The following is a 25,272-nucleotide window of genomic DNA, read 5'->3' as shown; positions in this document are numbered from 1 at the left end:
CCAGGAGTGGCAGGACCAAGAGCTGAGCTTGGTCTCTGGAGTCCCAGGGGCCTTGCCCTTATAGCTTCTAGAGGCCTTTGCTCTTCTAGCTTCAGATCAAGGCTGGAGGCCTTGGAACCAAACATGAATCCCAATTCCACTACCAAACTGAAATTTTGGGGAAAGAAAATCCCATCTGAGGGCTTTATTGCATCTTTACTAAGTACGTGCCTCATAGTTCTATGGCTGGGGCCAGGAAAAAAGGTCAAGTTATTTATGGCTACAGCTTGTGGGAGTATTCAGTTAGCAGTTCTGATTCAAAGAACAAGCCTCACTGACAAGGCATTGCCTCATCAAGCAGAATACACAGGCACAACGGAGCGGAGCTCCATGTTGCTGACTCCTGCTGAAAGCTCGGTCTGGTGCCAGCAGCAGGGGCATTCCGCTGCCTGCTCAGAGGCATCTGCGGTGGAGCCTAGCAACACAGCTCCAGTCTGGACCCTGTGTGCTGGTGAACACTTGTAAGTCAGAGAAAATAACTGCCCCTGAAAACTGAGTCCTGCCCTAAACTGGGCTAGGAAGGGGCTTTTATAGAATAGGCAGAGGTATTTTAACTTGCTCCAAAGGCAAAGGTCTCCTATCATTTCTATAGCAGTGCCAAGTCAGTAGGTGGGTGGGGAAAATCAGATGCATTCCTCTCCTTGGCTGGGGACGCTGGCAGGCCTGGCAGGAGGTAGGAGTGGAGAAAAGGAGACGAGCAGAAACAGGACACACACAGTTGGGAAGCACCTGTGACTCAACCCACTCTCGTTTCTCCATGTTGTAAAGCCTCCCCTTTTATCGGCAGCAAACCACTCACCCCTGTATCCTAAGTTGCATTTGAGGTTAATATTCTACTTGCTTTTGGGGCAAAATAAAGGATGTATCAAAGTGTTTTAAAAATTACTAGGCCCCATCTTCCCTTAGATTCTTTAGTCCTGGAGGTTCCAACACCAGATGGTGGCTGCCTTTGGCAAGCCTGCTCTACTCGCAGACTTGCACTCTGGGAAAAGGAGACCCACTGACAGCTGTGGTCAGGCCAACTGAGTTGTGTTTGGGTCCCTCACTTAATTCAAGGTACAAAGCACTGGGCTAAGTGCTTCCCACAATCTTACCTGAGCTTCAAACCACCCAGGAAAAACATTTATCTTAAGCCTATTTTAGAGAAGGGGATCGACTGAGAGTCCTTTTGGTGGGAATGTGGCTCTTACGCTGCGAGCTGGAACCCAGCCTGCTCCTCCAAAGCGAGTGCTAAACCTCTAGGCTGTTTCGACAGGAACACATCTCAAGTCGAGTCTTATTCTATGGATTCTCATTAACTGCATCTAAAACATGAAATGATAGAATTATTCTTGTTCTCAATACTAAGATGAGCCTCACTGGATTAACAATAGCAAATCATCTGATGCTCACACAGCATAGCCCAGTTTATTTTAAGACATCAGATCTGATGGATTTCTAGCAAACGCTCCCAAGAGGCAGAGGCAGCCCTCTTCGGGGAACGCTGCTGGGCTTCCTTAAGGCCGGCACCTAGTTTTCTTGTACACTCAGCCCCAGCCTGTCCACCTTCTCCAAGCCGCTGAAGGGACACATCACCTCCTTGCATATACAGGGCCAGATGGACAGTCAGTGCTCCCCAAGTGTCAAGAAGAACAGACACATTAAGTGGCCAACTGCCGTTACCCATCTCTCTCACCAGCCTAGAACCCCTGAGTGTGAAACCAACAGGATTTCACCTGAAATTTTAATATTTTTTAAAACTTTATTTTTATTGATTTCAGACAGAGAGGGAGAGAGAAAGAAAAACATCAATCTGTTTTCCACTTACTTATGCATTCATTGGTTGAATCTTTTTTGATTCTTGTATGTGCCCTGACCAGAGACTGAACCTGTAACTTTGGTATATTGAGGAAATGCTCCAACCAACTGAGCTACCTGGCCAGGGCGTACCTAAAGTTTTAAAAAATTAAAAAGAACACCAAGTTGATATTCAAGATTTTTATTGACTTAACTGTAACAGCAACCATTGGTGAGAATTCCCCCCTTATTTCCAAACACCTGCTGGTTTGTTAGAACAGTTGGACAAAAAACAAAAACCCAAAACAAAGAAAACCCAACAGACTCTCAAACAACTGACCACAGAATCACCCAGGACTGCCTCGGGACTACATGGTGCCCTCTGCTGTCCACCCATGGCAGTGAGCGCCCTGGAGGCGTCGGGACAGTCATCAAGGGGGAGGAAGGGAGGTCAAAGAAAGAACTGGCAGTCTCTGCTTTTCCACTCAGAACGAATAGAACTGGGCCGCTGGTGTCACTAAGACAGGGAAAGGCATTTTTTTTTAAATACATAAAATATTTTAAAGATGCTTAAAATGGACACCTGAATATGTGAGTGTCTGCTGGGCTCTCCAAGCCACCTGCTTTAAGGTTTACCCCTGGTAGCAGAAAGTCTCCTCACCTAGATGGAAAGAGATGGGCTCCACCTGCAGGTGGAGCAAAGGCACTGGCTCACAGTACTCAGGATTTGCATACACAGCAGGAGCAGGTGGCTCACCTGCCCAACTCGCCCCTTATCTCTACAGTGTTCCTCCCCCTCTCCTGGTTTCAAGTAAAAAGCACCCTTGATTGGGGCTGGGGTTTTTGCCCCCACTCCCGCCTTTTAAGATGGAGAGAAAGAGATTTCAATGGGGCAAAAATGGATATTCTGTGCTTGATTCATGGAATTCTTTAAGTCTGAAGTATAGGAATTCTGGTTTTAAATGCCGGCAAGAGCTGCCTTTGCAAATTGCAACACGGCCAAGTGATTATCAAGAATTGCAACATCTCAGCCAGCCTTCCACTCACAGAAAGGCGGCAGTCAGAGTTTAAATACCCCCAAAATGGTGTTTTTGCCTCGATAGTATTTTCCACTGGGCATCCACACAGTATGGGCTGCCAGGCAGTAGTTAAGCAAAGTGAAACCAGACCACCTGAACAAGGGCCTTGAAACTTCTAAATCTAAGCTTTGCTAAAAGGTATCAAATTTCAGGGCCAGCCTGAAGAAATGTGAATTCTAGATGGTGAGATAGATGACATGAATGTTTGAAAAAATAAGTACATATCAATCATTCTTAGTCTTCAGTAAAAATTCCTGTGAGCTAGCTTCAAGGAAACTTCAATGCTGAACTGGAATATCCTTACTATTAGAACACAAAATGCCCCTGGGGGACAAGCATTCTAAACAGCTGAGACCCCCTTGTCTCAAAGTATGATTTCATCTTGTATTAAAAGCTGAGAGGTAAAGAACTTGGGGGTGGGGAGGGTAGTATGTGTGGTAACTACGCCCCCTTCAAGTCTAGACAGAAACTACCCTCCCAAAGAAACAATGCTTCTTTAAAACAAACACTGCTCTCTCCCAGAGGTCATGGGTGGGTGATTGGGTTTCGCAGATTAATAAATAGCCACCCAAGTGCTTGTAGTCCAGAACCCTGCCAAGAAGGGAAAGTTCTGACCCAAATAAAGGCATTGGGCTCCCCCTTTAAAGGGAAATGCAAAGGGCTAAGGGCCCTGGCTGAAGCAGCCAGAATGCCTGGTGCCCCACTGAGGATCCAAGATGGGGAGAATGGAACGGTTGTTCCTGGGGTATTGCTGCCAACACACGAGCCCCTTACACCTGCAGCCTTGATTCAAAACAGGCGCTCAATACCTACTGGCTGAATGACGGACAGACGCTGAGGGTGAAGCCCACAAAACCTAGCAGGCTGAATTCTAGTGGAAATGTTGGAACTGGGAAGGTAAGTTCTAAGAATCCTAAAGAGCTGGTAACCCAAACAACAAACATAAAACACCATCTATGTTGATTCCATCTTAGAATCAGGAGGAAAAACAAAATTCATTTGAAGGTGCTTTAAAGATGAGTTTCTTACTTCTGGAAGAAATACCTTTTCTTATAGCTGCCTCAGAGTAGTTCAAGTCTACTCTAAAGCAAGGAGGGCTACAGATAAGAAAATGCTGGTAAAAGGCAGTGTAAACCCATACAAGAATCTGCATCTTTGAGATGTCTGAAATCTCTAAAAACCTGGTTGGGTATGGGTACCACAAACAAAGCAGACATGCACTCAAGATGTGCTCAACTGACAAGCCTCACCTAAGCTTCCCAAGGGTAAAGACAGGACTGGTTCTCTTTAAAAACCCATTTCCATCAGGAAGCCCAGGGCTAGGTGGCACACAGAGTTAATTTGTACATTGGACTTAAAGGAACAATCAAGCACAGACATTTCTAATTCCAAGATGTTCCCTACTTTGACAAGTAGCTTGATGGTTGATGCTTGACCCAAGTCTGTTTCAGCTAGTGTAGCTGAAGACCAGATGTCAAGCATCAACCTGGGAGACCTGGTCCAGATGCTGTCATCTATTTCACCCTGAATCTGAACTCTAAAGCAAGCAAGCAAGCAGGGCTATAGATAAGAAAATGCTGGTAACAGGCACTGTAACTCCTATTCCTGTATAGCTTTTCTTCAATTCAGTAACCCAACATCTAATTCATGTTTGCTCCCTTTGCTGGCTAACCCCTGCCTCTGATTAGGTCAGCTGTAGTGGATCAGCTACAAGGATCCAATTCCCTTTGTCGATCCCTGGCTTGAGGGGACAGCAAGTGATATTGCATCTTAGACACCAAGCATAGGACTGGCAAAGCAGCATCTTTGGGTTGCTGGTAGTCAAGTATATCTGGGAAATGTCATTTCCTGCCACCCGTCTCAAAACCATCAAGTAACTTTGAGGAAAGAAAGTCTTCTATCCCAGTTTGGTGACACACATCTTAAAGAACTGTTTTCAGTAGCAACATATCTCTCAACATATCATCTATTATAGTTTAAACCTATGCCCTACCCGCATTGGCCTGGTTTCATCCTGTTAGGGGTGAGATGGTTTTAAGATATATCCACAGATTCTTTGATACTGTTTCATTCAGTAGGTGGGGTCTAATTCTCCCTTGAGTACAGGCTTGGCTTAGTGGCTTGCTTCTAAGGAACAGAATAAGGAAGAAGTGAAGGTCTGTGCTTTTCAAAGACTATCATCAAAGGCACTGCTAATTCCTGCTCATCCTCTCTCCCCCTGGATCACTCACTTGGGGGAAGCCAGCTGCTGTGGTGTATGAACACTCACAATGCCCTACACAGAGACCAACATGGGGAGAAACTGAGGCATCCTTCCAACAACCACAAAGAGAGAGGTTAGAAGTGGATTCTCCAGCCCCAGAAGACTGAAGACCCTGCCAACATCTTACTGCAACTTCCTGAGACTCTTGTTTCAGAACCGCAATGCTGAGCTGCTTCCAAGTTTGTAATTTATTGAAAAGGACAGATGATGTTTGCTCTTTTAAGATTTTTAATTTGGGGGTAGTTTGTTATACAGCAATAGATGTGGAAGGACAAAATTCTTGGCTTGGAAGCCTAACACCTAAAAGCCCGTTTCTCTACATCATGCTCTTGAGAATGAGATAGCTATTTAAACACAACGCACAAGAAACTACACTATAAACACTATAAAGAAGGTAAACCATTGACAATGCATGTTTCCTGTGGAAATTTGGAAAGTCATTTGTCATTAAGATGGACTGTCCCCAAAAGTACAGAAACATGGTTTCCTCATAAAAAGAAAAATACAAATGATCACTAAGATGTCAAGAACTGTCTCATTCAAATAGTACCCTAAGAGTATTCCCTCCCCCCAAAAAAGCCAGGATAGATAGCCATTTAGGGCTTTACCTGTGGGTTTCCTTCCAAACATCCAGAAGGTAAACCACCCAGTGGATTCTGGCTGGCTCTGAAAATGACTCTGAGGCACGGCACAAAGTGCCATCTGGTGGAAGTTTATCTGTTCACTTGTGGAATCATCTTTAAAACACCAACGTATGAAGTCAAAGTATCCCTAGTAGCAGTGGCCTCTAGAAAAGAAGTGCACAAGGCAGGAAGAAGTCCTCGCAGAGAAGGCTAAGGATTGGGCTGCTGTTGTACCATACAGCGGACACTCCAAGAATACTAGAAACATGGCTTCTGATTAGGGGGCCATGTGCAGATTCCCCAAGATGGCAAAAAAAGGAGAAAATGGTATCTCATTACTACTTAAGCTGGCATGTTTTAATTCCATTCCCCATCGTTCAGTAAGGAAGCTGAGTTGTCATGTGCAACAATAAAGATCAAGAAGGGGATGCTCTTCAGCTCCCTGACAGACTAACTAGCTGTAGCTGGAGTCAGACTCCACATGCCAAGGCCAGAGTATGAACATGACCAGCCTCATTCCTAACAAAGCATGTTACCAGGGGACAAAGATCTTGAGCAAGCCTCTTATGAAAATTAGTGTAACTTGAGGTTTTCCAAGAGAATGTAGAGCGAAATTTGGAGTTTAATTAAAATCAGAACAGTACACAATAAACAAACATAACATACATTTATGATCATCAATTTGAAACTGAAAGTATCTCCAAAACTTTGGAGGTCCAGCTTATTCCTGAGAGACATCAACCATCACAAAAGGTTTCACTCTGAACTATTCACATTTTATAGCAGGAAACAGAGCAAAGTTCCTCAGACATCCTCCTCTCTTGTCTAAAATATATGTGCACACAGAGTCTTTCCATAGTTCAAAAGAAAAACAAATAGCTTTCTTTCTTAGCCAATTGGCCTGTTACTCTCACACCTGGGTTGTGGTTCAGGGCACACAGAAATTCCCAGGACACCAGAGGCCACTTGGCTTTCTATGAAGGAAAAGAGGCATGAGTCTTTCTAAGTAGGTAGTCACTTTCCTGGGGTCACCATGCCAAGCAACAGTCCGGAGCGTGGCTGGGATAGAAGGACAGTGACAGCAAAGGGTAAGGGAAAAGAAGGAGCTTTCATGAACAATCCAAAACAAGGCAGAATGGTCCAACTTTACAAACTATCCACTACAAATGCCAAACATGCACACCCAAAACTAGGAGAAGGAAAGAGCTCATAAGGGACTGCAGGAGACAAAGAGTGGTGACAGGGGACAGCCGACTTGCCCACAGACATTTCTCACCTTCCTAACACTGGAAGATGTGATTAAAAAGTTGCTGTTCAAAATTGTATTGAAAACATATCTAAAAATAGGTCTGTAGTCATCTTAAAAAATAAAAGGTCACTTCTCAGATAAGCAGTGACAGATATTATCAGATACCAACACTTGAGGTATCTTTGATGTATATTTGAAAAATGGCCTGGCAGAGAAAAAGGAAGAAGAGTGAGAGAGAGGAAGGATAGGAGGGAGGGTAGACAGGAAAGAAAGGGAAAGTTCAGAGTACAATGGAAAATGCAAAAAAACGGGGAGGAACACATTTCGAAGCCCATGCTTATCTATCTCGGCAGCCAAATAAAGCAGGTCTACAAAGGAAAAGAGTTTAGTTCTTTCCTAAGAGCATTCTGGAAGTCATCTTTAAACTCAAAATAGAAAAAAACTGCAATGAGATAACAAATATTACAATGCTCACTGGACTGAAAAACAATGACCACTGAGACTTAGTTATCAAATAGGTCCCTCTTTCAAAATCATTCCTAAGTATTATCTGCAGGACACTATGATCAGGCCTTATCCAAAGTGCCTCTATCACTTGGTGTGGACCCACTCTGGGAGGAGTAAAATCCCCTGGATGCTCAGAGTTCAACAGGACTGTAAGCAACATCATGCAAGCAGGGAAGAATGAAAGAAAAGAAAACAACAGCTGGTTACCAATAACCCCTTCTCATGTAGGGAGTTATAAATCTTTGCACACATGTGCTAAGTAAAGAAACAGGAAGATAAACTATAATAGCAAAGACATCCTCCCAGACAGTGGAGGGGAAGTAGACCTCAGAATAGTGTCACAGGGTAGTGCTACCAGAGTTGTACAAGCTGTGCTGGCCCCGAGAACAAATACCTGAAGATAAAAGGGAAAGCAGCTCCCTTATTGTTTACCTCCCTCTGGTTTTTTTTTCATTTTTTTTTTTCTTGAAGTTGGAAATGGGGAGGCAGTCAGACAGACTCCCACATGCGCCCGACTGGGATCCACCCGGCACGCCCACCAGGGGGTGATGCTCTGCCCATCTGGGGTGTTGCTCTGTTGCAACCAGAGCCATTCCAGCGCCCGAGGCAGAGGCCATAGAGCCATCCTCAGCGCCTGGGCCAACTTTGCTCCAATGGAGCCTCGGCTGAGGGAGAAGAGAGAGACAGAGAGGAAGGAGAGAGGGAGAGGTGAAGAAGCAGATGGGCGCCTCTCCTGTGTGTCCTGGCCGGGAATTGAACCCAGGACTCCCGCACGCCAGGCCGATGCTCTACCACTGAGCCAACCGGCCAGGGCCTCCCTCTGGTTTTGAAGACCCCAAACCCAGACTCTGGTAGCACTGAACCACAGGTGGGAGATGGGGGCGTGGGGGGAGCAACACAGGGTCAGAACATGAACAATGCTGAGCCCACCAAACCTCTTTAGCACTTCCCCAGCCAGCATTTGTTGGTAGGCTGAAATCTGATTTGGGATTAAAAAACAATTATTATTATTATTATTTTTTTAACGGGAAGGGTACTTCTCAATACCAAAATGACTAGGGAAGCCAGCATTCAACTGTTTTCCTTTGCTGGCTGCTTAGTTCTACAGAAATATGTCGTGGGCCTTCAATCTAATCTGTCTAACTGGGAAGGAGAATAGGAAAGAGGGAGAAGAAATGGTCAGATGAAGCTCATCTTCACATCATTTGGCACCCAGAGGAAGAGGAGGTGGAAACTGCAATGGGGACTGCTGTGCTGCCTCTTCTGTATTTGCATTGTTGATCCTATTGGCCAAATCACCTGTGTATACAGGTGTCCGTGTTGCTGCTAGTCTTCTGATCCTTGCAGGACAGTTAGATGTCCATCTCAAACTGAGCGTCATCCCCTAGTTAGAATGAAAAAGATGAAAAGTTTTAAAGAAAAAGGAAAAGCAAAACAGCTTTAATTGTCATTCCTTCTGCACAAGGTACAAAAATTAATTCAAACTGTCCCATTCTCTGCTGCCTTAAAACAATTATTTTGCTTTGCTTTGGCTGGTCTTTTAATCTGGGGGAAGACAGGCAACCAAATCACTGATGGGAAGGAGCATTTGAGAAAAGGATGCAAGTGAAAGGATGCAACCAGTGCCCCTTTGTCTGCAGGCTGACCAGACAGGAGCTCCTGGGGTGCTTGCTGCCATCTAGCAAGTCAGCACACTCTCCTGGAGGCTCTGAACTTTGGCTCTGCTTTGAATCAACACTTCATACCTTAAAAACTGATTTGGAATTTGAGGCAGAATGCTGGCCATTTATAGAGTCAGAGTGCTACCTGAGGTGGATTTCAGGAGCTGGCTGTTTCCACCTCCCTCTTCTGCTTCCCAGAGGCACCGAGAAGTCACTACTAAATGTGTGTTTGTAGGGGCCATTTATATAAATATTATAGGCAATTCTAGCAAATAGAGGAAAAAACATATTGCTTTTCCCCACAACATAAAAACAACGGAGGCTGGCCTATGGTGGTGCGGTGGATAAAGCGTCGACCTGGAAAGTTGAGGTCACTGGTTTGAAACCCCGGCTTTGCCCGGTCAAGGCCCAAGGCACACGGCACATGTGACAACCAATCAATAAACAACTAAAGTGAAACAACTATGAGTTGATACTTCTCTCTCTACCCCAACCCCTGTAAAATCAATAAATAAAATATTTCTTAAATAAATAAATTAAATTAAATTGATGGGAATGGGAGCTATACAATTATTTTGGGGTTTTTGTGTGTGTCTTCCCTTGTCATATAAAGTTCAAGTTCAAGGAGTCATCTTTGCAATTTACCATTTCATGATTTTGGATTTTCCCTCTGCATCCACTAGTTTTCAATTATGATTTAGAACTTAGGGTTTCCAGAACATTTCAATTAACCTTGGTGAGGGAAGTAGGGGTGGGGGGGAGTGGGAACCTTAAACTCATATAACTAACTGAACATTAGTTAATTGAAGCATCAACATTTTTCAACATACAGGTAACTGACATTCACATTTCCAGGGCCACTGTCTTGATTCCCAACACCAGAATTCTCTTACCCACTGCATGCTTCCTGTCATGATTGTTCAAGTTGTTCAAATTGTTTACTTCTATTTTGGAGTCTTCAATTAAGGTGCCAGGGCTGGTGACTCCGGGGATATTGGGCAGATGGCAGGGTGGGGTCTGAGCCATGGGAGAATTGCGACGATCCAATAGAAACTTTCGATCATAAATGATTCGGGTTCCTGGAAAACATTATTGGAAAGAGTCTGAGAACAAACAAAGTGGTTTATCAACATATAATATTACCCAAGAATTTATTTGAAATCCCATCTAATTCTAACCCTTAAGGATTTTACAATTCAAGCAAAAAGGATTAGCTCTAACCTCCCTAGCTCCTCTGCCAGCTGGAATGCCTTTCCTCCTTTCCAGCAGGGGAAATTCCTGCTTACCCTTCAAGCCTCAGCTCCAACATTGCTTCCTTTACAAAACCTTTTTTTTTCTTCAAATACTTTGCCCCCCCCCCATCTTAATACAAATTATCTATTAGGACTCTTGTTATCTATTTGCCACTCTAAACCATGAGTTCCCTATGCCAGGGCCATGACTTACTTATATGTTTAAATAAAGTTATAAATACGTGAGCCTAACCACATGGTGGCTCAGTGGACAGAGTCAGCCTGGGACGCTGAGGACCCGGTTTGAAACCCCAAGGTCACATGCTCGAGCACGGGCTCACCAGCTTAAGCGCAGGGTTGCCAGCTTGAGCCCAAAGGTCGCTGGCTTAAGCAAGGGGTCAATGGCTTGGCTGTAGCCCCCTGGTCAAGGCACCTATGAGAAAACAATCAACGAGCAACTAAGGTGCCGCAACTATGAGTTGATGCTTCTCATCTCTTTCCATTCCCATCTGACCCTCTCTTTCTCTCTCTCTCTTAAAAAAAAAAAGTATGTGAAAAAGTAGCCAATAGATACATATAGCCACATTTGGGTTAAAGGCACTGAGGCCAACATTCTTTCCACACAGAGCTATAGCAGAGGCTAAAACTGGCAGCCCTCTTCTATTTTACGAACTAGTCTGCTTACCAGTACATGCTACCAAAATGTTTTATAATAGTTCTAAAGGGTTCACTTTACCTGACAATTAAAAAAACCTACTTCTATCCATCTCCTTTTATTTTTTACCGTGTCTTATATTTTTTTGCATTTTTAAAATTAATTTTGTGTTAACGTGGATTCAAGCGTCCCACTCAATATAACACTCCACCCCCACCCCTATGTCCCCCATTACACCCCCTTTGCCCTCCTCCCCCTAACTCCCTACCCCCTTATTACTGGGATTTGCTGTCCTGTTATCTGTATCTATGTGTCATGTATTTATAATTTCACTAATTTCTTCACCTTCTCTGATCCCATCCCCTCATCCCCCATTCCTCTGCTCCTTGTGACCTTGCCTCTGCCTCTATTCCATTCCTCAGTTCACTTTGTTCATTAGATTCCACATATAAGTGAGACCATATGATATTTGTCTTTCTCTGCCTGGCTTGTTTCACTTAGCATAATAATCTCTAGGTCCATCAATGCTGTCACAACAGGTAAGAGTTCCTTCTTTTTCACGGCCACATAGTATTCCATTGTGTATATGTACCACTGCTTTTTAATCCACTTGTCCACTGATGGGACACTTGGGCTGTTTCCAGATCTTGGCTATTGTAAACAATGCTGCAATAAACATGGGGGTGCATATCTTCTTTTGAATCAGTGATTTGATATTCTTAGGATATATTCCTAAACGTGGGATAGCTGGGTCAAAAGGCAGTTCTATTTTTAATTTTTTGAGGAAACACCATACTGTTTTCCACAGTGACTGCAGAAGTCTGCATTCCCACCAGCAGTGCAGGAGGGTTCCCTTTTCTCCACACCCTCACCAGCACTTACTGTGTGTTGATTTGTTAATGAGCACCATTCTGACAGGTGAGGTGAAATCTCATTGTGGTTTTAATTTGCATTTCTCTGATGATTAGTGACTCTGAACTTTTTTTCATGTCTATTGGCCATCTGTATGTCCTCTTTGGAGAAGTATCTATTCAGTTCTTGTAAAAATTTTTTAATTATTAAAATCCCTCTAAAATCAGAGAGGAAGGGAGAAACATCGATGTGTTGTTCTACTTATTTATGTGTTCAATGGTCAATTCCTTTTTTAAAATTGATATCAGAGAGATAGGAAGGAGAGAGAGATGGAGGGAATGAAGGAGAGGGAGAGAGAGAGAGAAAAAGAGAAAGTTCAATTTGTTGTTCCACTTATTTATACATTCACTGGTTGATTCCTGATTAGATGATTCTTGTATGTGCCCTGACTGGGAATAGAACCCACAACCTTGGTGTATCAGGACTTCACTCTAACCAACTGAATTACCTATCCATGGCCTGCTGTTCATTTCTTTTGTCTTGATCATCCTTAAGTACTAATGACTAAAAATAAGACACAAAACTACTGTATTTTTCGCTCCATAGACGCACTCCCCCCCCCCCCCCCAAAGTGTGTCTTATGGAGCAAATGTTCATTTTTTTTAGCTGCTGTGGTTCCCGGACAACTAAAAGAGTATTTGAACATTAAAGTCTCTTCTCATTTGTTAATAACACTGCTAATGGTTGTTAATACTGCTGTTGAGTTTACATTGTTGGAATATTATTGTGGTATATTTTATAAAATATTTTAACACACCATTTGGTTCAGAATATTTTTTTTCTTATTTTACTCCTTAAAACCCTAGGTGCGTCTTATGGTCAGATGCATCTTATGGAGCGAAAAATACAGTGACAATTCAAAGATGCCTGATGTTGGCCTAATGCAGTGGATGCCTGATGTTGGCCTAATGCAGTGGACGCCTGGAGCTCTGCTGCTGGTTCTAAGACTATAGCAAGCTCAGGAAGAAAGAATGTGACCATGAGATATCTGTTAAACAAGTCAGTTGGAAATGAGAGAGGCAGCCCAGCACACTAGCCATTACTGCTCACGTAACAAAAGGATACAGTCATGTGGAGGCATCTTGCTCACACTAGGCTTAAACCCAGAGAAGAGAAACCTGCTTTAAAGGTTTAGCAATCCAATGAAAGGCAGTATTATATGAAAATAAAATTGTGTACAAAGTTACTCAGTTTAAAGAGGCAGAATGTAAACACTACCTGCTGGTCAATGTTTCCCAAGTAAAAAGAAAGAATACTGTTAACATATTATAAGGAGAGTCTGGTTCAGGCAGATTTCCTCAAATAACACATGACAGCTATATCCATGGAAACAGAAGAACAAATACAACAGCTAGTTGAAATGTGAGGAAGCAAGAGGAAAAAAAAAAGCAAGGCATTTACTGCAAAAGGAACAGAAACTCTGGAATCTTCCCAAAAAAGGAAGAAAATTTAACATTTACTCCAAATAAGCAATTATCAACATTAAATAGGTGGCAAATGAGTTAAAAACTCAATAATTTGCTTGGGATTAATAGCTGCATTGCTGCCATAACACATTTATGCAAATGCTAGTAAATAATTTCCTTCTGACTAGATGGAAAAGAGTCAAACTAGGTGAGAAGATGGCCAACAGAGACTTATCAATTACCTCCCCCATCCTTGCTTTAACAATCAAAATTAAGCACTAAGCATACTCTCTTCTCAATAATACCACAAATCAGGCACAGGAAAGAATGACAAATGTCTCAGAATAAGAACATTCTCACTCTGTTGGCACATGAAGACACTTTAAAACAAAACCTTTAGGCCCTGGCCAGTTAGCTCAGGTTAGCACAGTGGGTTAAGAGTGCACTGTCCCGCCCTGGCCAGTTGGCTCAGCGGTAGAGCGTCGGCCTGGTATGCGGGGGACCCGGGTTCGATTCCCGGCCAGGGCACATAGGAGAAGCGCCCATTTGCTTCTCCACTCCCCCCTCCTTCCTCTCTGTCTCTCTCTTCCCCTCCCGCAGCCAAGGCTCCATTGGAGCAAAGATGGCCCGGGCGCTGGGGACGGCTCCTTGGCCTCTGCCCCAGGCGCTAGAGTGGCTCTGGTCGCAACAGAGCGACGCCCCGGAGGGGCAGAGCGTCGCCCCCTGGTGGGCAGAGCTTCGCCCCTGGTGGGCGTGCCGGGTGGATCCCGGTCGGGTGCATGCGGGAGTCTGTCTGACTGTCTCTCCCCGTTTCCAGCTTCAGAAAAAAAAAAAAAGAGTGCACTGTCCCAACAAGGCTGTGGGTACAATCCCAGGTCAGGGTACACACAGGAAGCAACCAAAAAATGCACGACTGAGTGGAACAACAAATGCTTCCCCTTCTCCTCCCCTCTTTTCCCCTTCCTCTCCGTCCCTCTAAAAATCAATGAAAGTTTAGCCCTGGACGGATAGCTCTGGAGCATTGTCCCAAAGCACAGGTTGCCAGCCAGTTTGATTTCCTGGTCAGGGCATATACAGGAGCAGCTCAATGTTCCTGTCTCTTTCCCTGCCTCTCTCAAAAAACAAACAAAAACAACACCTTTAAGGCTTTCAAATCAGTTCTAAAGCATATCAACTTTCTATTTTACTAGCTAGTTCTGTTGCAACTATACTACACACACAATCATATTTACAGTTTATAAGACATGAAAATAAAATATCTGGCTCTCAGCTTCTCCATAATACACTAAGAAAAATACTGTGCTATACTTGGGAAGCTACTAAGACAAGAATTTTGCAGATATCTGCATCAAAATGACCATGGATGCTTGTTTAAAAACATTCTGGCCTTGGCCATGGCCAGTTGGCTCAGTGGTAGAGCATCAGCCTGGTGTGCAGTAGTCCTGGGTTCGATTCCCGGCCAGGGCACACAGGAGAAGTGCCCATCTGCTTCTCCACCCCTCCCGCAGCCAAGGCTCCATTGGAGCAAAGTTGGCCCGGGCGCTGAGGATGGCTCTATGGCCTCTGCCTCAGGCGCTAGAATGGCTCTGATTGCAACAGAGTAACGCCCCAGATGGGCAGAGCATTGCGCCCTGGTGGGCATGCCGGGTGGATCCCAGTTGGGCACATGCAGGAGTCTGTCTGACTGCCTCCCCCTTTCCAACTTAAAATACAACCCCCCCCCCAAAAAAAACCCATTCTGGCCTTGGCTGGATCGCTAAGTGGATAGAGCAGGGGTCCCCAAACTGCGGCCCCCTGAGGCCATTTATCCACCTCCCGCCCGCACTTCTGGAAGGGGCACCTCTTCCATTAGTGGTCAGTGAGAGGAGCCTAGTTCCCATGGAAATACTGGTCAGTTTGTTGATTTAAATTTACTTGTTCTTTATTTTAAATATTGTCTTTGTTCCCGTTTTGTTTTTTTACTTTAAAATAAGATATGTGCAGTGTGCATAGGGATTTGTCCATAGTTTTTTTTATAGTCTGGCCCTCCAACGGTCTGAGGGACAGTGAACTGGCCCCCTATGTAAAAAGTTTGGGGACCCCTGGGATAGAGCATCAGCCCAACATATGGACATCCTGCAGCTAGGGGCTAGATTGGTTCCAGCATCAGCCCCAGACACTAAAGATAGCTCGGCTAATTCAACCATCAGCCCCAGAAGGGGGTGGGTGGCCAGGTGGATCCCAGTCAGGACACATGCGAAAAATTTATCTATCTCCATTCTTCTTATATGAAAAAAACCCCACAACAAAACACATTCCAAGTGAATTCCAATCCTTGGAATTACCGTATTTTTCGCTCCATAAGACATACCTAAGGTTTTGAGGAAAATAAGAAAAAAAATATTATGAACCAAATGGCGTGTTAAAATATTTAATGAAATACGGTAGAACCTAAAAATCCGTATTTTTTTCAAGTTCCCCAGTCATCCCTGTTTTATTAAAGAACCCAACTTCATCCTTATTCTAAAATCCTAATAGTGCTTTAAGAATAGATGAAATATCAAAGAATCAGTAAGAAAGTCAAGGGTCAATACAGATCACTTTGACGGATGATGTTGAGACTCAGAAAAGTGACTTAATCAGGGTCACAGAGCCAATCAAAGGCAAAATGTGTAGTGATCCTGTGGTCTCCTGACTCTTAGTCCAGCCTTCTTTCAGTCTACCTCACAATCACTATGATCTCCAAGAGTGGGAGTGAGTTGTCTAAAGTAAAAGAGATGGAAGGTACACAGTACTACTTAATAATAATCACAGGGTAGACAGCACATGGTATGGCAAGCAGTTTATACAACACAGACCACCAATCATTTGCCCTAAAGCACTACCTTTTAAGATAGGGTGAGGGGAAGTGGTGAAGGGGGTTTGGGGTTTTCTAGTTTGGCAAATATTATACATTTTATATATTACTTCATCCTTGCATTTCTTTTTACATGTACAATTTAAAAACTGATGTGAATAGGTAGGTCATATAACCTAAGAAATTCATTTCAGAATACTAAGGAGTATTACAAACTATTTGGTAAGAAAAGGGAATGTAACCTGACCAGGTGGTGGCACAGTGGATAGAGCGTCAACCTGGGATGCTGAGGACCCAGGTACGAAACCCCAAGGTCACCAGCTTGAATGTGGGCACAAGGCATCACCTACTTGACGTGACCTCATGGTCACTGGCTTAGGCCCAAGGTCACTTGAGCAAGGGGTCACTGGCTCAGCTTGAGTCCTCCTCACTAGTCAAAGCACATATAAGAAGCAATCAATGAACTAAAGTGCCCCAACGACGAGTTGATACTTCTCATCTCTCTCCCTTTCTGTCTGTCTCTCTCTCTCTCACTTAAAAAAAAAAGAAAAGAAAAAAAATGAAAAGGGGATGCTGGTAGAGAGGATGATGATCTCTAAAGAACAGCATAGCAAGGCCCTGGCCAGTGGCTCAGTGGATAGAGTTGGCCTGATATACGGAAGTCCAGGTTCAATTCCTGGTCAGGGCACATAGGAAAAGAGGCTGTCTGCTTCTCACCCCCTCCCTCGTCTCCCCCTCCTGCAGCCAGTGGCTTGATTGGTACAAGTGTGGCCCTGGGTGCTGAGGATAGCTAGGTTGGAGCCTAGCTATCAGCCTCAGGCGAAAATAGCTCGGTACTTGAGCACTGGCCCCAGATGGGGTTGCTGGATGGATCCTGGTCAGGGCTCATGTGGGAGTCTGCCTCACTATCTCTCCCCTACTCTCACCAAAAAAGAGCAGCATGGCAAAAACCAGGGAACAGCTCTGTTAATGGTGCTTCTTTCACCTACAAGGCTTAGGGAAAGAGGTTAAGACCAAAACTTCACAAACGAAGTCTTTTAGTCCTCTGAAAGTAGGCTAGAATTAGCTTCCTATTTTTATTGTTAGGAATATTTAGGTGCAAAGGCTCATAGTACATTTGTGATTGTACCATGATCCTAACCTTAACAGAACAGTTTTACATGCCTTCCTCCAATCCATCAGAACACTTAGAAAAGTTAGAAATCATTCACTCCTTGTTTAAAGAATATACAAGTCTTATATCCTGTTTCAAATATAAATTTAGGATGATGAAAAGTTGAAATTTACCTTTAACCTCTTTATTTTGAAAAATAAGAATTAGGCCCTGGCCAGTTGGCTCAGCAGTTGAGCATCGGCCCAGAGTGTGGAAGTCCCAGGTTTGATTCCTGATCAGGGCACACAGGAAAAGTGACCCTCTGCTTCTCTACCCCTCCCCCACCCGTTTTTCTCTCTCTGTCTCTTTCTTACCCTCCTGCAGCCATGGCTTGAACAATTCAAGCAAGTTGGCCCCGGGCATGAGGATGGCTCTGTGGCCTTGCCTTAAGTGCGAAAATAGCTCAGTTGCCAAACAACCGAGCAACGGCCCCAGATGGGCAGAGCATCCTCTGGTAGGGAGCCTGCCGGGTGGACCCTGGTTGGGGCACATGCGGGAATCTGTCTCTGCCTCCCCTCCTCTCACTTTAAAAAAAAAAAAAAGAAAGAAAAGAAAAATATTAAGAATTAGAGTAACAATTCAAAAGGCATCTGGAAATTGAGTCATTTTGTATAGCAGAAAACAGTTCAACTTTCAAAAAGTAAATAATTTTAATTATTTTGGATAAAAATTTTTCTAATATGGATTTAAAACTTTTTACTACCTTAAACAGAAAACAACTCAACCTTCTCTTGGTGGATCAGGGACACAATTATGAAAATAACTTTTTATACTACAGTGTGTCCGTAAAGTCATGGTGCACTTTTTTTTTGTTGTTTGTTTTTGGGGTTTTTTTTGTATTTTTCTGAAGCTGGAAACAGGGAGAGACAGACAGACTCCCGCATGCTCCCGACCGGGATCCACCTGGCACGCCCACCAGGGGGCGACGCTCTGCCCACCAGGGGGCGACGCTCTGCCCTGGAGGGGCGTCGCTCTGTTGTGACCAGAGCCATTCTAGTGCCTGAAGCAGAGGCCAAGGAGCCATCCCCAGCGCCCGGGACATCTTTGCTCCAATGGAGCCTTGACTGCGGGAGGGGAAGAGAGAGACAGAGAGGAAGGAGAGAGGGAGGGGTGGAGAAGCAGATGGGCGCTTCTCCTGTGTGCCCTGGCCGGGAATTGAACCCGGGACTTCTGCATGCCAGGCCGATGCTCTACCGCTGAGCCAAACGGCCAGGGCATGGTGCACTTTTGACTGGTCACAGGAAAGCAACAAAAGATGATAGAAATGTGAAATCTGCACCAAATAAAAGGAAAACTCTCCCAGTTTCATACCTATTCAGTGCAGTTCGATGTGGTCTCACGCAGACTTTTTAGGGCTCCTTAGGTAGCTATCCCGTATAACCTCTACAGACTTGTCACTGACTGATGGCCTACCAGAACGGGGTTTCTCTACCAAACTGCCGGTTTCCTTCAACTGCTTATCCCTCCAAGTAATGTTATTCCTATGTGGTGGTGCTTCGTTATAAACGTGCCGATATTCACGTTGCACTTTGGTCACAGATTTGAATTTAGCGAGCCACAGAACACACTGAACTTTCCTCTGTACCGTCCACATCTCGACTGGCATGGCCGTGGGCTGCTCCGTTGTATACATGGTGTTACGTCATCATCTGCGCATGCACACATGCTGCCACATCATCCTACAGAAACTGGGAGGGTTTTCCTTTTATTTGGTGCAGATTTCACACTTCTATCGTCTTTTGTTGCTTTCCTGTGACCGGTCAAAAGTGCACCATGACTTTACGGACACACTATATGTTGCGACCTAGAAGTCTCAAGGCCTATTCAATTGACACTCTTTATTTTCCTTACACTATGCAGAGTTCAGATTGCCATGGCTGTGCTTGTATGCCTCCCTCCAGTTTGCCTCCTCCCTCATTCTCAGGCTAAGAACTGCCTTACCCTTATGTCTTAGCGTGAGCTGCTCTAACAAAATATTGTAGACCAATTTTAACCAGAAACTTATTCTCTCACAGTTCTTGAGCAAACCAAGATCAAGGTGGCAGCATGAACTGTTTCTGAGAGCTCTTTCTGAGCATGTAGATATAGCTACCTTCTCATTGTGTTCTTACATGGAGAAGAGGGGAGCAAGCTCTCCAGTGCCTCATCTTACAGGGGCACTAATCCCATCACAAAGGCCCCACTCTCATGACCTATTTTACACCTAATTACCTCTCCAAAGCTCCATCCCCAAAATTGTTAACATTGGGGGTTAGGGCTTTGACAAATGAAATGGGGTAAGGGGGAGAGTCTATATAAATATAAATATAAATATAATACAGCCTTTACCCGTTCAAACTTAAAGCTTTTTAACTATTGGGTTTGGAAATTGGTAATCTGTTTACTAGAATGTTATGTAAAATAAAGAGTAAATTGGCTGAGGGGGCCTGATGGCTTTCTATTGAACGGAAAGAGCATTAATGGATGGACTTTGCACATCTGTTTTGTCACCCCCATTTTTGTTGTCATCACTAGATTTCAGAAGGGTGAAGTTTCACTCTGCAATGTTCTTACTAACATTTAACTTGAAAGTCAGAATAAGATTATTCTCACTTCTGCCATACACCAAGCTTGGAAAATGAAGGTGAGGTGGTAGAAACAAGCACAAGATAAAAGTAGGCTTTATGGCCCTGGCCGGTTGGCTCAGCGGTAGAGTGTCGGCCTGACGTGCGGGGGGACCCGGGTTCGATTCCCAGCCAGGGCACACAGGAGAAGCGCCCATTTGCTTCTCCAACCCCCCTCCTTCCTCTCTGTCTCTCTCTTCCCCTCCCGCAGCGAGGCTCCAATGGAGCAAAGATGGCCTGGGCGCTGGGGATGGCTCTTTGGCCTCTGCCCCAGGTGCTAGAGTGGCTCTGGTCGCGTCTGCGATGCCCGGGAGGGGCAGAGCATCGCCCCCTGGTGGGCAGAGCGTCGCCCCTGGTGGGCGTGCCAGGTGGATCCCGGTCGGGCGCATGCGGGAGTCTGTCTCTCCCCGTTTCCAGCTTCAGAAAAATACAAAAAAAAAAAAAAAAAAGTAGGCTTTATATTTCTAAATTATATTAGCAATAATATATTCATTAAGGAACTATAATTGAAAACAACTAGGAAATAAGTAATGGCGATTCTACCTATGTGTGGGGTATAAAAGAAACTTGGAAGAACTTCTATTACTGCAGAGGTGATAAACTAAGTTTTTACAACTTTAATGAGATATAATTCAAAGAGTATATAATTCGATAGTTTTTGGTATATCCACAGAATTGTGCAACGATCACCACAATCAATTGTGGAACAATGTCATCTTCCAAAGATAACCATTCCCTTTACCAACAGCCTCTTCCAGCCCTAGGCAACCATGAATCTGTTTTCTTTCTCTATAGATTTTCTTATTCTAGACATTTCAAATAAATGGAATCATATAATAAAATAATATATGGTCTTAAATGATTGGCTCTTTCACTTAATATTTTCAAGGTTCATCCATATTTAGCATTTATCAGTACTTCATTTCTTTTTTATTGCCAAATAATATTCCATTGTAGGTATATATCACAATTTATCAGTTAATTAGTTGATGGGACATCTGGGTTGTTTCCATTTTGAATAATGTTGCTAGAAACATTCATGTACAAGTCTTTGTGTGGACATACAGGGTGGGGTAAAAATAGGTTTACAGTTGTTTGTATAGAAAATAATATATACATTAACAAGTAATAACATAAGAATATGCCTGACCAGGTGGTGGCGCAGTGGGTAGAGCGTCGGACTGGGATGCGGAAGAACCCAGGTTCGAGACCCTGAGGTCGCCAGCTTGAGCGCGGGCTCATCTGGCTTGAGCAAAGAGCTCACCAGTTTGGACCCAAGGTCGCTGGCTCCAGCAGGGGGTTACTCGATCTGCTGAAGGCCTGCGGTCAAGGCACATGTGAGAAAGCAATCAATGAACAACTAAGAAGTCGCAACGCACAACGAGAAACTGATGATTGATGCTTCTCATCTCTCTCCGTTCCTGTATCTGTCCCTGTCTATCTCTGCCTCTGTTAAAAAAATAATAAAATAAAATAAAAATAAAATGTACTTTAAAAAAACTGTAAACCTACTTTTGCCCCTCCCTGTATGTTTTCATTTCTCTTAGGTACATACTTAAGAGCATAACTGCTGAATCATGTAATTGTTTTTAACTTTTTTTTTTTTAAGCATGAGAGAGGGAGACAGACAGGGACAGATAGGAAGGGAGAGAGATGAGAAGCATCAACTCATAGTTGTGGCACCTAAATTATTAATTGATTGCTTTTTCATGTGTCTTAACGGGAGCTCCAGCTGAGCCCATGACCCCTTGCTCAAGCCAGTGACCTCATGCTCAAGCTGGTGAGCCCACGACCTTCGAGTTTCGAACCTGGGTCCTCAGCATCCCAATTCTGGTGCTCTATCCATCCACTGTGCAACCACCTGGTCAGGCTTTTGTTTTTAATCTTTTTGTTGTTGTTGTTGTTAGAAAGAGAGACAGACAGAGAGAGGGGCAGATAGGGATAAACAGAGATGCAAAGCATCAGTTCTTCGTTGTGGTACCTCAGTTGTTCATTGATTGCTTTCTCATATGTGCCTTGACTGGGGGGCTACAGCAAAGTGAGTGACCCCTTGCTCAAGCCAGTGACCTTTGGGCTCAAGCCAGCAAGCATAGTCATGTCTACAAGCATAGTCATGTCTATGATCCCACGCTCAAGCCGGCAGCCTCAGGGTTTCGAACCAGAGTCCTCTATGTCCCAGTCCAACACTCTATCCACTGTGCCACCACCTGGTCAGGCTGTTTTTAATCTTTTAAGGAACTACCAGATGGTTTTCCAAAGCAGCTGCATGCACATTTTCATTCCTAAGAGCAGTATGTGAGTGTTGCAATTTATTCACACTGTAGACAGTACTTTTGTTGTTATAGCCATCCTAGTGGATGTGATGTGGTATCTCATGGTGGTTTAATTTTAATTTGCATTTCCTTGATAGCTAATGGTATCAAGCATCTTTTCGTACGCCTATTAGCCATTCTAACATATATCTTCTTTGGAAAAAATTTCTATTTGGATCTTTTGCCCAATTTTAAGTGTCTCTTTACCAGAGTTATGAGTTCTTCATATATGATGAATACAAGTCCCTTATTCAGTACATATATGATTTGCAAATATTTTCTCCTATTCCATGGGTTGCCTTTTCACTTTTCAGTGACTGTTCTTTTAAAGTGTAAAAGTTTTTAATTTTGATGAAGTTCAACTTTTCTTTTGTTGCTTGAGATTTTGGTGTCGGTCATAAAGATTTGTGCCAGTTTTCTTCTAAAAGTTTTAGTTTTCACTTTACATTTAAGTGTTTCAGCCATGGGGTCCAGCTTCAGTTTCTGCATGTGGATATCTATGTAGTTGCACTGGCATCATTTGTTGAAAAGACTATTTTCCCTCCATTTAATTGTCTTGGCATCCTTGTCAGAGATTGATTAACCACAATCTTGAGAGCTTATTTTTGGACTTCCACTGATGTATATGTCTATCCTTTTGGCAGTACCCAGTACCACACTGTCTTGACTTATAATAACATTTGAAATAAGGAAATGTGAATCTTCCAACTTTGTTTTTCTTTTTCAAGATTTTTTGGGTTATTTTAGGTCTCAAAATTTCATATGAAAAAAAAAATTTCATATGAATTTTAGGGTCAGCTTGTGAACTTCTGCAAACACTTCAGTTGGGGTTTTGATGGGGATTGTGCTAAATGTATAAAGAAATATGGAAAGTTTTACCACCCTAACTATATAAAGTCATCTGATTCATTAACATGAATATCTTTCAATGGCCTCTTTTACTTTCTTTTACTTTCTTTCAACAGTGTTTTTTTAGTTTCCACAGTATATGTTTTGAGCTTTTTGGGTTGTTTATTTCTATGTATTTTATTATTTTTATTCTATTACAAATGGAATTATCTTACTGATTTAATTTCTGGATTGCTCATTGCAAGTGTGTAGAAATACAATTCATTTTTTTACACCAATTTTTTATACTGTAATCTTGCTAAATTCATTTAATATGATAGTTCTAATAATTTTTAGTGGATTCCTAGAATTCATGGTTTTGAATGCAAGAAAAGTAGATAATTCAGAAGAGAAGACACCTGGAAAAACTAGGGTATTACCTGATGCTGATAATATTCTCAAATATAGTCAAGGAAACTATGAATACAAAAGCATGGTATTTTAAGTATTTGAATTTTAGATCACTGCAAGCTAAAAACAATCTATTGTAGCAGCTATACAGTAAAAAGGGTGAACCAGCCTGTTAGTTACTAAGGAGTCTGTGGTATAATTCAGAAGTAGACATTCAAAAAACCAAATCTATTTTAAAAAATTAAGATTCAACTATAACTAAAATGCCAGGAGAAAACCCTTTTATTTCCTTTATTGGATATTGTGTTTACTGTGAAATTACATGAATGCCATGACAACCAATTAAAAAACTTAAAATACTCCAGGTCTCTCACATAAGTGCAGGCAGACATATATTTTCTGTAGCAAGAACTTCCTAGTAATTAACTTTTCTTTCAAACTGCCAGCCACACTTATGTCAGCCCAACTTAATGTCAACCAATTAATCTACAACTAATTAGAAACAAGTTAACCTTAAATTCCTTAAGAGAAACAAAAGATCATACAAGATATCCACAGCCTTGCATATATTACAATATTAAAATAGGGCATGATTTTGATCAATTAATGGAATGTGTAAGAACAAAAAAAAATCTATTTGACCTTGACAATGGAAAGTTTTTCCTTCCACTGCGCTTCCCTTTCTATGAAAATAATCATACCCCTCAGTTTTATATTGAAAAGTTATAAAAGTTACATAATTGTGGATGCTACTTACTGGTTTTCAATATTTATAATCAATCCATAATAAAAGGGATTATAGTAAAGGAAGAGAATGTAAATGTTATAGACTCTGACATTGTAAAAATAATGGAAAGGTGGACCTTACCAGCAAAGGACAGGTTAGACAGGTGGATAGTATAATCTTAGGTAGAGGAGAGTTAGTCGACAGATTGAGACACAGAGGTTTAACTATATTATTTAGAGTTTTAATGGTAAACACCCAGAAGAACCAAAAACGTTTAACACAAATTACAGACATTGGTAAACTGAGAGGGGAGGAAAAATGAGGTAAAAAGTAATGAAAGTGTCCTAGAATCTAGATTCCTCATCTTTCATAACAGGGAGTCAATGTATTAGCTAATGTTAAGAAATCAAGAAATTGTGGTATACATACTGATATATACCAACAGTGGTAACCCATAAAAAGCACTAAAAACAGAAACTATTAAAAGCAGTTGTCTATTGCCTGACCAGGTGGTGGCACAGTGGATAGAGTGTCGGACTGTGACGCAGAGGACCCAGGTTCGAACCCCGAGGTCATGGGCTTGAGCACGGGCTCATCCAGCTTGAGCGTGGGATCACAGACATGACCCCATGGTCGCTGGCTTGAAGCCTAAGGTCACTGGCTTGAGCAAGGGGTCACTCACTCTGCTGTAGTCCCCCGGTGAAGGCACATATGAGAAAGCAATCACTGAACAACTAAGACAGGGGTCCCCAAACTACGGCCCCCTGAGGCCATTTATCCGGCCCCACTGCACTTCAGGAAGGGGCACCACCATCTCATTAGCCAAAAGCAGGCCCATAGTTCCCACTGAAATACTGGTCAGTTTTTTTATTTAAATTTACTTGTTCTTTATTTTAAATATTGTATTTGTTCCTGTTTTGTTTTTTTTTACTTTAAAATATGTGCAGTGTGCATAGGGATTTGTTCATCGTTTTTTTTATAGTCCGGCCTTCCAACGGTC

At 43.0% G+C, this 25,272-nt stretch overlaps 1 protein-coding gene across 1 annotated transcript in view; it reads right to left on the bottom strand.

Moving 5' to 3' along the window:
* Nucleotides 1-2,001: 2,001 nt before the first annotated feature.
* EIF4EBP2 (eukaryotic translation initiation factor 4E binding protein 2) overlaps nucleotides 2,002-25,272 on the bottom strand; it is a 37,077-nt gene continuing 13,806 nt past the window's right edge. Inside the window, exons 2-3 of the mRNA XM_066349771.1 lie at nucleotides 10,091-10,276; nucleotides 2,002-8,920 (exon numbers count right to left, since the gene is read on the bottom strand). Of these exons, the coding sequence (XP_066205868.1) occupies nucleotides 8,889-8,920; nucleotides 10,091-10,276 (218 nt within the window). The 3' untranslated portion in view covers nucleotides 2,002-8,888. The remainder of the gene's footprint in view (nucleotides 8,921-10,090; nucleotides 10,277-25,272) is intronic.

Source organism: Saccopteryx leptura, chromosome 9 (assembly GCF_036850995.1).
Source record: "Saccopteryx leptura isolate mSacLep1 chromosome 9, mSacLep1_pri_phased_curated, whole genome shotgun sequence".
Taxonomy (NCBI): domain Eukaryota; kingdom Metazoa; phylum Chordata; class Mammalia; order Chiroptera; family Emballonuridae; genus Saccopteryx; species Saccopteryx leptura.
Note: the sequence above shows the minus strand (reverse complement) of the source record. Positions and strands in the feature narration are given on the sequence as shown.